The sequence below is a fragment of the Ictidomys tridecemlineatus genome, chromosome 15 (genome assembly GCF_052094955.1).
Source record: "Ictidomys tridecemlineatus isolate mIctTri1 chromosome 15, mIctTri1.hap1, whole genome shotgun sequence".
Lineage (NCBI taxonomy): Eukaryota > Metazoa > Chordata > Mammalia > Rodentia > Sciuridae > Ictidomys > Ictidomys tridecemlineatus.
Window position 1 is genome coordinate 34,105,940 of NC_135491.1, and position 16,465 is coordinate 34,122,404.

The 16,465-nt window shown below is 39.9% G+C and overlaps 1 protein-coding gene across 3 annotated transcripts in view; it reads left to right on the plus strand.

The window, feature by feature from the left end:
• Lpcat2 (lysophosphatidylcholine acyltransferase 2) overlaps positions 1 to 16,465 on the plus strand; it is a 58,557-nt gene that overhangs the window by 14,855 nt on the left and 27,237 nt on the right. For 2 of the 3 annotated variants that reach the window (XM_021721335.3, XM_005318186.5), the window contains exons 6-11: positions 176 to 234; positions 3,064 to 3,098; positions 5,179 to 5,233; positions 11,805 to 11,887; positions 14,452 to 14,577; positions 16,255 to 16,408. In XM_021721335.3, coding sequence (XP_021577010.1) covers positions 176 to 234; positions 3,064 to 3,098; positions 5,179 to 5,233; positions 11,805 to 11,887; positions 14,452 to 14,577; positions 16,255 to 16,408 — 512 coding nt within the window. Of the gene's footprint in view, positions 1 to 175; positions 235 to 3,063; positions 3,099 to 5,178; positions 5,234 to 6,347; positions 6,443 to 11,804; positions 11,888 to 14,451; positions 14,578 to 16,254; positions 16,409 to 16,465 lie in introns of all 3 variants that reach the window. The other variant, XM_021721338.3, reaches the window with a different exon arrangement.

Sequence of the window (16,465 nt, forward strand, 5' to 3'; positions counted from 1 at the left end):
TTTAAAAATTCCTCATTTTGGTAAACACTAGGCATTTACCAACACATGCAATAGATTCTGTGATCTGTACTTGTAAGCCATCACCGTACTTATAGCATTTATAATTGATTTTTTTCTTATTGTAACATTTTTATTCATGTGAGAACCATATGACAGCATTTCAATGTGGTTCCAGGAGCCTTCATTCCGGGAGTCCCCGTGCAGCCCATCCTCCTCAGATACCCCAACAAGCTGGTAAGCACAGGGTTCTTCTGTGGGAGCAATTTAAATATTCCAGACAGCACTCCTGCTCTCAGACCCCTTTTCCTGTGTGAATAAGGAAAAGAATAGATGAATGGTGAAGGAATCAGCAGGTTCGTTCTGCTTGCCGTGGCTGCTTTTCAAGATAGGCACGTTGTGGATACCAATGTTAAATATTGCTTTATTATTATGAAGCTTCAGGAAGACATTTCTCAGCCTCTGTTGTCACTGTCTGATTAAGTCCCAGATGTAGGGTCTCACTGGACAGGATAGTGGAACTTTGTAATTTTAATTAAGCCTAGAAGGAGACTTTTCCTGATTTAGAGGTCATTACTGAGGAGTAGGGTTGATACAGCAGGATAAATTTGAGAGAAGCTTGATTTTTAATTACTGGCTCAGTACTTATGAGCTGTGTGACCCGTGGCTGGTAGCTTGATGAAATAAGGAAATATTTGAAAGCACTTAACACCCTGTACAAAGTCCAGAGTTAGCTCAGGAAATGCTGTTTTCACACAGCTGGGTATGTTCTTGTTCTGCGGATGTAGATCGTGCCACTGTTTCCCAAAGACTTATGGGGGAATGCTTTGGTTCTGAGAGGACTTTGTTTGCTAGAGAATTTATATAAAAAGCAGGCGATAACTGTTAGTTATCTACACTATTTAAGACTGAGAATTCTTCAAAAACTTAACACCATAAATACAAACAAATAAATAACCCAATTAGTAAACTGGCCAAAGAACTAAACACATGCTGGGCTCAGCGGTGCACACCTATAATCCCAGCGACTCAGGAGGCTGAGGCAGGATCTCAAATTCAAAGCCAGCCTAACCAAAAGCGAGGTGCTAAACAACTCAGTGAGACCCTGTCTCTAAATAAAAAATACAAAATAGGGCTGGGGATATGGCTTGGTGGTTGAGTGCCCCTGAGTTCAATCCCCGGTACTGCCTCCCCCAAAATTTAAAAAATGAATAAAATTTAAAAAGAACTAAACAGACATGTGTCAAAAGAAGAAATACAATTTGCCAACAAATATATGAAAAAATATTCACAATACAAATCAAAACTGCATTGTGATCCCATCTCACTCCATTCAGAATGGCAGTTATCAAGAATTTAAATAATAATGTATTGGCAAGAATGCGGGGGGGGGAGGTACACTCATATATTATTGGTGGAACTGCAAGTTAGTACAGTCACTCTGGAAAGCAATATGAGATTTCTCAAAAAACTGAGAATGGAATCACCATATGACCTAGCTATCCCACTCCTTGGTATGTATCCAAAAGACCTAAAATCAGCATACTATAGGGTACAGTCTCATCAAAATTTATAGCAGCACAGTTCACAACAGCAAGCTATGGAGCCAACCTAGCTGCATTTTAATGGATAGATGGATAAAGAAAATGTATAACTCAGCCTTAAGAAAGAATGAAATTAGGGCATTTGCTGGTGAATGGATGGAACTGGGGATGGTCATGCTAAGTGGAATAAGCCAGATTCAGGTACTCAAAGGTCAAATGTTCTCTCATATGTGAGAGGTAATCCAAGATGGCAGGGGGTGGTGGAGGAAGGAGAAAGAAAGGGAAATAGGGGATACCATCAAAATAGAAGAAAGATCAGTGGAGTAGATGACAGGGAATGAGGAGGCAGGAGAAGGGACGGGGTAAGGGAACAAGAGTGGAGTGAATCTGACCCAACCTTCCCGTGTGCATATGTGAATATACCACAGTGAGTCTCACCATCATGTATATCCACAAGACACGAACTGGAAAGAACCCTAAAAGTAAAAAAGCAGAAAGATTAGTAGAGGGAAGGGAACAGGGGAAGGAGGAGGGGAGGGAAAGGGAAAATCCTGGGGATTGAATTAGAGCAAATTATATTCCATACTTTTATAATTATGTCAAAATGAATCCTAATGTTGTGCATAACTAATAAGAGTCAATTACAAAAAGAATATTAAAAAAGATTAACAGTTCTCCATCAATCCATCTTTCTATTCAGTGACTGTTTTCTCAACCTTGGAAAAATGAAATTAAAATGAACAAAATTAAAATAAAAAAAACAAAATTAGAACCATCAAATTTTTGCTCGTTGCACCTCTGTTTATAGGTTGAATTTTTTTCTGTATACTCAAATTCTTTCAATATGCATTACTTTAATCTTTTCTCCCAAGTAACCCCTTCCTTTTTTTTTGAACTGTTTATTGTAAATAAATTGTATTCTGTTTATTGTAAGAAAATTCATTTTCTAGATAAGTTCATATTGGGAGAAAATAGCTAAGCATGTGTACTAGTTTTTGTAAAAATTCAGAATATTTTTTTCCACAAAAAGATCCATAGTGACATAGGAAGATGGATATTTTGCTATGTAGATACATATTCTAAGATTTCATAGGTCAGTTCACCACTTTTAATAATAATGTGCTTGTTTCATTTTTCAGTGCATTATTTTTAATTTCAGGAAAAGTATACGTGAATCCCAATATTAAAATGAGGTCTTTGGGGCTGGGGTTGTAGCTCAGTGGTAGAGCACTTTCCTCACACGTGTGAGGGTTCAACCCTTAGCACCACATAAAATAAGTAAGTAAATAAATAAAGGTATTGTGACATCTATAACTAAATTTTTTTTAAAAAAATTAAGTCTTTCAACCAGAAATATGAAAAATTGTGCTCTATATGTATAATAAGAAGTGTAATGCATTCTGCTGTCATATATAAATTTTTTAAAATTACATAAAAATGTTCATCATAAAAAAAATGAGGTCTTTATTTTATTCGATATTTTCCCTCTGAAATAACTGCTTGAATACTTTTGTCATTGTAGGATACTGTGACCTGGACATGGCAAGGATATACATTGTAAGTCATCTCTGTCTGTGAGTAGCTTAAATACATTTTACTTCAGGGAAGAAAATAAAAGATCATTTATTTCTTCTTTTAAAAAAAAATAAAGATTTGAACCAGAGTCTTTAGTACCTGATGTCTGCAGAGCATCATGACTTCGTCCAGTAACCCCTGGTATCTCCCATGTGGAGAATTCTCACCAGTGTTCCAATGGGCCTCAAGGTTTTTATTTTCTTATTTTTCTGTTTCCTCAAGTTTTTGTAAGGAGCATTGCAGTGACCAGTTTCCATCATATTTAGCTTGAGTTTCGCACTTTCATTTCCATTGCAGATTGAGCATCCTCTAGGGTCTGCGTGGAGACTTTACCACCCTGTTTTAAGCAGTTCAGATCACATTAGTTGCACGTCCTGCGATAGCTGGGATGTGTTTGATTTAAGTTGAGAAACCAGCTCGCTGGGATTTCAGTTCCGTTCTTGGATTTTGAAAGTGCAGGGATCAGCAGTTTCTCTAAGCACTTGAGTGAGGACAGCAACAGTTTCACTATTAACCAAGCTAAAAATGGGCCTTGAAAAAGAACAGAACCTGTAGAACCGCACTTTCCTTCAAGATCTTTTGTTTAGTTCCTCTTGTAAAATCTGATAGGTGATGACCACTCAGAAATAATAAAAAGGAAATCATCATTTGTCTTCAAGGACTCTGCCAGATTCTTTGAAATAATACACTTTAATGAGACGAATGGGTCAGTGGAATAACCCTTCGCACATGTGAAACAATTACGTTCCTATTATGCTTCCGTAAGGGGTGTGTAGACAGTACATTATCCTCTACTCTGTAAGAAATCTGTTTATTCTTTAGACTTCATGCCACCATGATTTTGAGTAGCTGATTCTTAGCTTTTATGCAAGAGAGAATTAGGAGAAACAAGTAGTGTCAGAAACACTTTAGAAATAGATGTTCCTAAAAATTGGGTGGGTACATATTTATACTTCCTGATGTGTGTCATCTTTCGGGCCTTTCCAAATTTAGTTCCCTATAGAGATAGTGACTCGGGGTTCATGGTGTGGTCAGTATGGCTTTTTAGGGGGGTGTGGTTACATAACAGCTCAAGCTGACATGAATCAAATAAATTGCTTTCTGCAGAGGGAATGGGATAGAAAATAGAGTGGCTTAATCTAGTCTTCTAACCTGGGAAGATGTGATAAAGGAAAAAAGAAAACAAGAGAGTGAATACAGGAAACCGTGAAAAAAGATACTTGAAGAATCAGGGATTTCTTAGGACTTATAAACAAACAAAATCTTTAAAAAGCACAATTTTGTGTTTTCCAAATGCCACATTTTGAGACCCTGTCCCAAAACTATAACATATTTAATGGAAGTGGTTAATTTACTTCCGAAATTTCTTGTTTTCACTGAAGTCCTTGTTTGACCCATCACTTCCTCAAGTATGTCTCTTAAAGTAATTTTTACAAATAAACAGTATTTAAATTCCTTTCTAGCAGAAAAGGATTGATTGGTCATTTTGTTAAACATATAGTCTAATCCACTCTGCCTGATTTCTGGATCAACTGACTAATGAGGCTAAACTAAAAAAATCCCACAGAAATCTTTCCCAGGGGTTCCAAAAATTGTCTTTGAACAGCTAGCTAACCACTTTCAAGAAACAGTGCTATACTCAGGAGCTTCCCTAAAAATGTGCCTTTGGATAGCTTCTCCAGCAGTTTAGGCCTTTGAGTTGTTGTTGTCAAGGAAACTTCAAATTGGGGGTTTACACTGCTGAGCTGTGGTTCTGACTCACAAATGCATATTTGGTATGGCATTTGGTATTTTAACTTTAAAACGGTTGTCTCAGTTCAAGAAGTATTTTACCTGTGGTGTAACTTTTATATGCACTTATAGCATTATAGTAAATATATGTATATAAACATAGATGTGTGTGTGTGTGCGTGTGTGTATATATATGTGTGTGTGTATACACACACACACACACACACATATATTTGCATGTGAATTAAGTGTGCGTTGGTGTGTAGAGAAAGTCTGTGGAGTAACATTAGCTGCTACATGAAGATTTAGCCCTCTCTTTTTTTCTTTTCAGCATCCAGCTTTGTGTGCTGACTTTCTGCCAGCCCTTCACAAAGGTGGAAATCGAGGTAAGTCATTAAAAATATAACCTTGGAACTTGAGATTTGGCTTTTCCTTTAGTTTTGAATTTCTAGTCTGGAGAGACCAGATGTGAAGTTTTACCACCTTTAAAATAAGCTCTGTCTTTCTGGGCATGGTGGTGCACACCTATAATCTCAGCAACTCAGGTAGGAGCATTGCAAGTTTGAGGCCAGCCTCAGCAACTTAGCCAGGCCCTGCTTCCAAAAAAAAAAAAAAAAAGGTGGAGAATGAAGCTCAGTAGTAAAGCACCCCTACTTCAATCTCCAGGACCAAAAAAAAAAAAAAAAAAAAAAAAGCCCTGGTATCTTATAAATTGTGTATATAAATCCATACTGTCAAACTGAACCCCTAGAATCATGTTAGGGAAACACCTCTGAAGGGCACGGATTAGTTGTTGTTTTCTCCTAGAAACATCCAAGAGCTGGTGCTATGTTTTTTGGTCATGCTGAGATGCTGAGCTGGTTTTAAAACAAATGATGTGAAACAAAACTGACAGTTTCAAGGAAGGCAAGCAACATGCAAATCTCAAGGAACATTTCACTGAAGTTAAACTCATTCTGAAATATAATTTGCTGTCCTATATCATCTGGAATTACTGACAACTTCTAAATGCTGAGTGGCTAAACCAGCCAACAAAGCAAAATAGACCTGTTATGAATTGAATTCCACAGACCCGCATCCAGAGCTCTGTGCCCTTCAGGAAGTACCAGGGTAAACAAAATGGATTAGGTCTCTTTTCTCAGTACTTTTTAGGGCCTTTGAAATATTGGACCACAGAAGCCATTTTTCTCTGGATATCACCTGAAACCAATGTTCCATAGAGTGTATTTCAGGAAGCCCCAGATCATACAATTCCTAGTCACCCTGAGCACAGATCTTTCTTTTGTAATAGCTGCTCAGGTAGTCTAGTCCAGTTCTCCTTTTCTAAATAAAAAATAAAGCCCGTAGTTAAAACAGCCATGCTGTCTTCTCTGCAAATGTGAAAGATCTCTCTCTCTCTCTCTCTCTCTCTCTCTCTCTCTCTCTCACACACACACACACACACACACACACACACACACACACACCTCTGTCCTTTTCTCCAAATTGACCGCTCTCCAGCTAAAACAATACCTAGCAACAGATGTGGAAGTGCACGAGAACTGTACCCCTTTGTTCCGCACAAGTGTCAGCGGTCAAACTACATTACAACAGAGGTATGTAAATTCCTCATTTTTGCCCTGACTGCTATTACCACATTTCCTTTCTGTGTCATGGCTTTCTTTCTTTCTTCTTAAAATGACAATATTTGCATTCTCCAGCTGCTTCTGAGACCTGTTTAGATAATATTTTCTGGCCAAAGAAAAGAATATACCCTTTGTTCTGTAGCTTCAGGAACAAAATGGCTTTCAGCCGGGTGAAAACAGTTGACTCAGTGGGGATTTGATGTATTTGAATTGTGGTGCGGGGTGAGAGGGTGGGCGTTTAGGGACTTCCCTTCAGTCATCTTCTTTTAATTATTATGTAATTATTTTTACAATGCTGCCTTTCGCCCGGCAACTCCAATTACTTTATGATATCTGAATATTTAAATTCCCCACTGTTCAGATATAACTAAAAAGTGTATCTGAGCAGCCCTTCAGTCCCTGAGTCTGTCCACGCCCCGGCTCAGGCCGTGAGCAGCGGGGCCCTGCCGCTGAGGTCCATCTTTTCCACCCCGTCTGTGGAGGCAGAACTTGAGCCTCCCACATAGAGGCTGGTTTGAGGTCTCTGTTCTTTTTGTTCCCGTTTCAGTGTCTTGGTGGTTGGGAGTGCTCCCCTCTTTTCTCTTTTACTTTAAAAGGGACTGAAATCCTTGTTACTGTTTTAGACACACACTCAGAACTTCTTGAATACTAGATAAATCTAATTCAAGGTGTATCACTCCAGAAGATAGTCTTAGGTTGGTGGCTCATACGGTGAACTTTGAGAGGATTATTAAAGAGCTCTTCTGGTCACTCTTATTTTTGTGAGTCACAGGACATCTCAGAATATCGACGGCCGTGTCCTTTAGTTTCACACGTCTCTAGTCAGGAATGATGATTACCACACTCTTCACTTGTTTGAAATCTAGTGAATATAACAGACAGGGAATTTTCTTATCTCCTTTTCTCCATCCCTCTCTGCTTCACCAACAGAGAGATTTATTTTTGGAAAAGATATTATTTTACTGACTCTTGGATATTAAAAAGGTAAGTTCCAAACCTCACGCCCTGTGGAACCGTTCTGGGCATCCTTGAGCAACGACGAGTGTGAAATGATTCACTGAAAGTTACCCTTTGAATGGTGACATTGCAAAGTGGAAAAGTGGCCACCTCATCCAGCAGCCACCTCACGGCCACGTGTGTTCTCTGTGCTTTGGGAACAAGTTAGCCAGCAAGAAGCACTGCAAAATATGGCAGAAATTAAGAGCCTCCTAGAGGACTTGACAGGAGAGGGTAGGTGGTAAGCCAGACCGTGCGGCCAGCAGCCGGTTTCTGAATGCAAGCTTGACTTCCTTATGGGCTGTATCTCAGGATGCATTCAGAGTATGTTAGAAGCCACTCAGTGTATTACAGATGCATTAAAATGATTTATCTGTTGGCATGTAGACATATTTGGCTTTGTAAAATTCCTTTACGAAGCTCTTAGTGGGCTTATAGTGGCTGGCATCAGGCCTAAAATCCTGCTGAGCAATTCATTGCCTTCGGTAATAGAAAGGAATTCTTTTCTCATTTGAAAAGCATATCTGATTTAGGAAAGGACTGTAGTTAATAATGAGTATTATGGTCAGCACCTATACAGATAAGTCACTTTTTTCCTTTTTCTATTTATTTTATTTCATGTTTATTTTGGGGGGTACCAGGGATTAAACTCAAAGGCATTCAACCACTGAGCCACATCCTCAGCCCTATTTTGTATTTTATTTAGAGACAGGGTCTCACTGAGTTGCTTAATCTGGCTTGGAACTCGAGATCCCCCTGCCTCAGCCTCCTAAGCTGCTGAGATTATAGGCGTGTGCCACTACGCCCAGCTGTTTATTTTATTTATTTATTTTTGTGTGAGAGTATGGTGCTTAGATTGAACCCAGGGCCTTGGGCATGCTAGACAAGCATCCTACCGCTGAGCCACATTCCCAGCCCTATATGTCACTTTTTTAGTCTTCAAAGAGCCAGTTACATAAGGAAGGTCAAAACAGTTGTGTCTCTCCCTCAACAATGAGGACACACTCTGAGGAAGGTGTTTTGGGGTGGTTTTGTCCACGTGCAAACATAGAGTGACCTAGATGGGAGCCTACTACACACCTGAGAGATGGGAACATATTGGCTGGTGCATGCTCACCACAGACTTGTGTTGCATGTTCCTTTGCTGAACACATTGGGTGGTTTAACAGTGCTAAGTACTTGCAAATCTAAACGCAGAAAAGGTGCAATAAAAATACAGTATCGAAGATTTTCTTAAGAAGGTACATCTCTATGAGGCACTTGAGTAGAGCTCACAGGAGTAGAAATCTGGGTGAGTCATTGGGTTGCTGTAGACTTATCAAGATAACCAGATGCACTAAGAATTATTTGTAATTTTGAATCTAAAATAAACCTTTTAGACAACTTCCATCTTACAACTACACGCTCCCCGCCACCTTCTCCACCCCAATACATACTGTTCTAACCAAGCTAATTTCTTCTGCACTTGGTTAAAATGTATGAATACTAGTAGAGAATGGAGCATTATAAATAGAATATTTATTAGCTGGCAGTTCTGTCCCGGTTCTGTTACTGCCTACCTGTTTTGTGCTCAAGAAAATTACTTCAACCTCCCTGAGCCTGTGTTCTCTCTGGACCGTGGTTACAGGAGCATCTTTCTGTAGGGTTGCGGGGACTTAACAAGGTTTCTTATGTGCTGCGTGTGGCAAGTGTTCAGTGTCTGTTAGCTTTTATTTCCCTTCTCATCTGGATGGATCTCTCTCTTCTTTGGGGAAAGAAACATTGAATTACTCATAAATATCTTCCTTCTTTTGCATTTTCTGTCTTTGAAGACTTAAAGAAAAATCACAGGAAGAATTAGAACCACACATTTGTTAAGATTGATCTTCTAAATTCTTTTCTAATAGAAGAAAAAAGAAAAGATTGAACAGAGTGTCATCGCTCATCGGTCTGCCTGTTCCCGCTCGTCATTTATTTAGCAGAGAGGAATGTGCTTGATGTGGTCAAGACACACTGAATAAACGAGTTTTCTGAGCACTGATGTCCAGGCCTGGCTCTGGTTAGTGGGAGCTATAAATATCTTGTGCTGTTTAAGGCCCAAGAGGAGGTGGGGGACTATGGGGCCAAAAGCACGATCTAGAGGTGTTACTGTGGGAAATGTGTCAGCTAGTCTGGTCCTCACCTGGGAAGGGTGGTACAGTTACGGGGGTGTGGGGGCAGGGGAGCCGTCTCAGGTGCAGTAGCAAAGGGAATAGAAGTTCCCAGAGACCATCGTCTTTCAGAAGTCGGAAGTGGCCTGCTGCTGGCCAGGGAGGGTGAGGTCAAGGTGGGATTGCAACCTGAGAGGCAGCAGCAGCAGCAGGTGTGACCTCCTTTAGCTTCCCTCCCCCGTCTCTAACAGGAGGGAGAGTGCGGGATCCAGGGGGTCTGTGGTGGTCTCTGTAGGTGGGCAGAAGTGAGAGTGTCCAGGTGACAGAGAGGCTCTAGGAAGTGCCTGACTCCCATGCCCAGGCAGATGTTGTCAGAGGGGGCGGGTAAGGAGGGGTGAGTAGGGCCTGGTGTGACCATGACATTGTCGAAGTCTGTGCGGGACCAGATGAGGGGAGAAGCAGTGCTCATGGCCGATGGGGACGCTGACTGAGGAAGAGTCGAGGAAGAGGTGAGGGTCACGTTTGCTTCCATGGCTGAGGTGGAATTGAGAAAAGTGTACTAGATGAAGGGACTCTGTGAAAAGATGTCACATGGGCCATCAGTGTGAGTACTGAGCATGATGAGAGAAGATGGAGGGGGAAGGGAGAGTTGGGGTCCCGCGGTCCTGGGGTATGTGCACTAAGGGCCATACCAGGTAGTAGCAATCAGGTTCCCTTCTTTTTGGCTAATCTTCCTCTCCAAATAAGGGATGTGTGTTCACGCTATGAATCTTGAATGACTTGGTACAAGATGGAAATGTAGTCTGGAGGGCCAGATTTTATCCTAGGAGAGGGGACTCTTTATAAGAATTTCCACTGAATTGCTTCTCAGGAGGCATGGTGCCCTCAGGGCCCAAGAGGGTCCAACCCAGGCTTTTAGTTATTTTATACTCCAGTTGGAATGTATTTCCTCAAAAAATAAATTACCTTGCCAATATGAGAGTAATTAAAAATCATTTTATGGAAAATATTGCCTGCATGCATAGAAACCAAACCCGCAGTTCACAGTATGGTGTTTGGTTAACAGTGTAGCAGCCATTTATTTTTCAGGGTTTTCAGTGTGTGCTTTTATGACCTATAAATCAAGTACATTATAAATAGTCACTTGGCTTTTTTGAAAAATGAAGAATTATTTGGCATTGAAAACTTTCTTCCTTATACCGTTTTGCAGGAGATTTTATGAGCAATGATTTTCAACCAACTTTCTCCTTCCTTGAGCTTCCTACTAAAGCAAATAGAAAAATGTTCACTATCAGGATGGGGGGGGGGGGATTTTTTGTCCCGTTTATTCGTTGAGTTTGTTGTTCTGGATACTTAAGTGATAGGGGGACCTCTGGTGGCTTAGTTTATTTTTCCACCTTGAACAATAACTGGATGGTCTGTTGAAAGCTAAAGGACCTTAGGTCATCTGGTAGAGCTTCTCACTGACGGGGGAGGGGCATGGAAGACTACAGGACTGTTCCAGCTCACATAGCAGAGGGTGGCTGAGGGCTCTCTGTGCACCATGCCCCTCTCCTTTGAACAAATTAGTAAAATGAATTTGCAAAGTAAAATGACATATAGCATGTGCTTCTGTAAGTCCTCGATGGTTTTTCTTAAAGGTGCCTTGCACACACCCGTGCTCTGCTTCCTGCATTCCAGGGTGCAGACCTTGCGTGGATCACTGTGGGGGCCTCCAGCCTTCCCCTGCTCTCCTCCTCCTCTTCTTGGGTGCCTCCTCTCTTTACCGCTGAAGTTATTGCTCAAAACTAGGGACCTGGTCTTGTCTTGCTTACGCATCTCTGAGTCACCAGTGCCCATAATCTTCAACATGATTAACGAGATTTGAGAACAGGACAATCTGGAAGAAGTGGCATCTCCTTATACAAAACTTTCTCTTTTTTTCACACCATGGCCCTGCCATTTATCTGTGGCCGTGGCTATATTACTTAACCCCTTCAAGTCCCATTATTCATCATCAAATGAAAATGGTATGGCTGGCCCCAGGGAATTGGTGAGAAAGCTAATCACATAAAGCCCCTAACGTAAAGTACCCAGCACATAGTAGGTACTTAATGGATGGCAGCTGTTATTGGTTGACTTACTCATTGATGTTTATAAATTAATTTACTTATCATTTGAATGTCTCAGGCCTAAGGATTTTTATGGAAGTTGTATTTGTCTTTCAGTTTATGCCTGTTCAAGTACCAAGTGATGCAGAAAAAAACGATCCTGTTCTTTTTGCCAATAGAGTCCGCAATTTAATGGCAGAGTAAGTGTCTGTATAAGATTTCAAGCAGTAAATAATTTGAAAATCATTGGTAAATGTCATTTAACATAGCTTTCAAATTCCTCCCCCACCCCCACTGAGGACCTCAGTCTCCAGCTCACTTTGGTACATAAGCAAAATAACATGCCCAGGGATGTGTGTATTTTCCCAGCTTCAGCCTCAAACTAATGGAAGTGAGTCTTTACCTGCAAGACCAGGGTAGCACAGCCAGAGGAGACCAATTGGCACTGTCCACAGGTGGATTCTCCCCAGCTGGCCCGTCACTGCAGGCAGCGCCTTGCGGTGGAGCACCCCACCCCTCCCCTCAGCTCCCCTGCAGCTGCCCACCCCTGAGGGTTTCAGAGTCATCAGGGCTGTGAGCACCACGAAGGGGAAGTTTGCAAAGGTTTGAAAAGATGCACAGAAAAGGAAAAAGTTACTCTTGTGAAGGAATGGCTATAAATTTAGGATTTAGAAACTGCAAAACATAGGCATATATTTTCCTGCACTTAAGGGTGTTTTAGCTGGCTGGTATTCTAATTAGATAAATCACCCAGTCTTGTAATGAAAGCATGCGTTTTGCTACACCACCCAGGCAGCCTTGGCCCTCCAGATGTGCACCCCCGCCCAGGCACCACCTCCCTCAGTTACCAGTAGGAGGTTTGGAGCTAACAGACCTGCAGTATTTTTTTCTCTTTAGTAAGAATTCAACGGGAACTCGGAATATAGCTGAATTTGGCCTTATAGCCTGATTATTCTGATTGAGATATATATATATATATAATATACATTATATAAATATAATATATATATAAAATATATATGCATACATAATCTTAATGTAATTCTGACATATGTACACATACATATCTTAATGTTTTATAGCAGAATAATAATTTTATATTCAAAATAGAACAAATGTGTATCAAAAATTTTTTTTGTTTCTAGGTGTACTTAAGAATTCTTATTTTATCTAATTTCTAAACCAGCTACGAAATTTGCTTTTCTGTATTTTGTTTCTGATGTTTTCATACCAGTTTCTGTCCAAAAGTTACAAAACAAGTACAGGGAATTTAGATAATTTATACCAGATATTTTGGCTCCCCCAAAATGTGCCCCAAAGCAGAGAAGGGATTTGTTTAGGCAGCTTTTTCTTAATTTGTGAGGAGGCAGGGTATAAGAGCCTTATTTAAAGAGTAAGAAAAACCTCCATCAGCTGCACAAAGTCCTCCCCAAAGTTCCTTCCCCTTGAGGGAAGTGCCTGTCTCCTGGCTTTGTTTGCTGTGAGCCTGGGCAGGAAAGGAGGAGATAAGAGCATCTGGAAGTGGAAAGGAGCAGAGCAGGTGAGGTGGGGGTGGGGCTGCAGTGGTGGTGGCAGAGGGTCACCAAGCACTGTGCTGGAACCTTCGCTTGCCTGGCGTCACCTCTCAGCCACCCGTGAGGGAGAGAGGACGTGAACTCCAGGAACAGTCAGTCACCCCAAATCACAGGTAGTGCCTGGGCTGGAACTCACATCCACATTCCTGTTCCCCAGACCCCACCTTTTCATTATTATGCTGTACTGTCTATTATTATAATTCCTGAAATCTTTAACATTTTTCTCTTCCCTTTTAAGTATTCTTACACCAAAATATGTGTTAATCAAAAACAGCCCAGAAAAACTATGTATAGAGAAAAACCTGCTTGATTCTAATTGCACCCAGTCAGTCAGTCTTCCTAGCAGTGATTTAACAAAGTCTCAAGTAAAATTGAAGACATAATCCTATGATTTTTATTAAATATTTGCAGATAAAATTTTAGTGAAGAAGAAGCTTCAGGAAATGATTACCATGTGTGGACAGCCTTTCTTCTTGTACTCGGTGTGCTTTGCAGTTCTCACTAATACACATCTTTTCTGATCCACCTCACTGCCGTCAGCCTCAGTCTCATTGAGCAGCGGTGAGGTAGAGAGGAGTTCTGGTTTCCTTTGAGGAAAGGGAGGTGACGTCTGCAAGAAATACCAGCTTAGTATCAATTTGCTTCAGTAATTTAGAAGATTGCTTTCAGGAAGAAGGTGACTTCTAGTTATGAAGGATGGAGAAGCACAGATGCTAAGGGTTTAGATGGACGGTCCACGTCCAGTGCACACAGATGCCGTTTATCTGTTCCAGCAGTGTCTCTACTAGCATTCTTATTTTGTCCTTAAACCTGGACAGTAATTGTTCCTATGTGCAGCCAAGAAAAATGAAGCTTGGGTTAATTGTCAGAAAGTTCACAGTTAGTAAAGGATTCCCGAAAAACTTGGACATAAGTCTTCTGATTGCTTTCCGTGAAACTCAAGTCAACAAAACAGAAATTATCAGCTATATGGACAGAAGCATGCAGACCTAACATTTTAGGGGCCCCAGTTAAGTCTTTGAAGAAGTAGAAAAATATGTCTCTTTGGCAAAGAAAGCCACAGCTACTGGCCTAAAAAGTAGTAAATACTTTTCCTTTTGCTATTATTTGTTGAACAGTTCAGAGCTGATGAAAAATCATTCCTATTTTTTAAAAAAATTGAATTTCAGTTTTATTCTTGATGCTTCTAGAGCTCTGGGGATACCTGTGACAGATCATACCTATGAAGACTGCAGATTGATGATTTCAGCAGGACAGCTAACATTGCCCATGGAAGCTGGGTTGGTGGAATTTACTAAAATTAGCCAGAAATTAAAGTAAGTACATTTTAAAATTATTGTACTTTCATAAAGGTATCCAAAAGGAATCTGAAATCCTATGTGCTTATTTTCTTTTCCTTTATTGATGCTCAGTTCTAGGACCAGATGTTGTTTGTCAGGAAAGCCAGGGTCGTAAATTTACCGACTATTTTGTTCATCTAATTTGTTTTTTCAAGAATAGTTAACTTCACCTGTAATCCCAGCTACTTGGGAAGCAAAGGCAGGAAGATCATAAGTTTGAGACCAGCCTTGCCAACGTAAGTGAGACCCTGCCTCAAAATAAAATTTAAAAAGGACTGGGAATGCAGCACAGTGGTGGAAGGTTGGCCTAGCGTATATGAAGCCCTGGATCCAAATGCAAAAAAAAAAAAAAGAAAGAAAAGAAAAAAAAAAAACCTTCCAGAGATCTGTTCACCAGTCCCAGGAAGAAACCAAAAGATAGTAAGCATCAATGCAGACAAATTGCCTCCCTACTCAAATAGCTCAGAACAGTTGCTCAGTCTTGCCCTCTGCTTACAGGGAGGACAGCATCATTAGATGGTACTGGCATATGGTAGTCAGTACTTCCCATGGGGAACATAAATTGACCTGTGTAATTTATGAAATTCTGACCATCAGTGAACACTCAATACTTGCCTAGGTCAACTTTTTTCTTCTCTTCTGGGTCTTTGTTATTATTACTTTTTTAAAAGGCACCTTTAAAAAATTTGTATTTTTGTGATCTAATTTAAACCATTTAGAACCTTCCCTTGGAGCTATCTGGTATGAAAGGTGTAACCCTCAAACTCTCTCATGTTCAATTCATTCTGTTCTCGACCCTGTTAGGAATTTGTACAACTAGACCTTGGCATCCTCCCTAGGAAGGAGCTGCAGAACCTGTTACTATTTCAAAGCTCAATATTAAAATAAAACATTTAAACAGTGATATAGAAAATGTATATAGATATAGAAAAATATCTTCTAGATAACAAAATGTTTTGTTATTATGTTCACAATGTTCCCTCGATTTGATAAATGTAGCCAGTCACTGAAATTGGATTTGTAAATATGCATTAGGCTACTTGTTGAGTTCTACAAGGCAAAGGCAGGATGTGAGGTAAGCTTCTGTATATTTTCCAGTATTTTTATCACCCTGAGAATTTCTCACATTTGAGGAAGTTCTAGTCTACCAAATCTCCTTCTCACAACATTTTCTGAAATACAATTTCATTATCATCCTGGAATTTCCTTGAAACAAGAATTATAACCTTTCGTAAAAACTCAGAAAATACGATTGACGTGCTAATAATGTTGAGGTTAAAATTTGCTTTCTGATTTTCTTCTCATAAGTCATTTATTATTCCACCCCATTGTTTGTCTTGTTTACTTTTTCTCTCTTAGATATTTAGTGTATTTTCAGTTATACAGTTATGCTTTTAAAAACTAAATGCTTGCCTAATGTTCAACATGTATTTGTATTTTTAATTTTTCTTAATCTCCAACACACTGTTTTATTTCTTTTCAACACATACTTTTAAATACTCATTTGATTCTCCCATTTGATTTCCTCTGAAAAATATATCAGATTCATATTTAATACATAAAATATTTTTCCCTCAGACAAATGACTAGAACTGTCTATGAAATGTCCATGTCAACTGAAAAGAACTAGTAACCTTTATATTTTTTGTTTAGATTGGATTGGGATGGCATCCGTAAGCATTTGGATGAATATGCATCGATTGCACGTTCCTCAAAAGGTGGAAGAATTGGAATTGAAGAATTTGCTGAGTATTTAAAATTACCTGTTTCCGATGTCTTGAGACAACTTTTTGCTCTCTTTGACAGGGTATGTTAAAATTCAATTTTATTTTATTCTACCAGTTTCTACAGAGCATGAGGAATA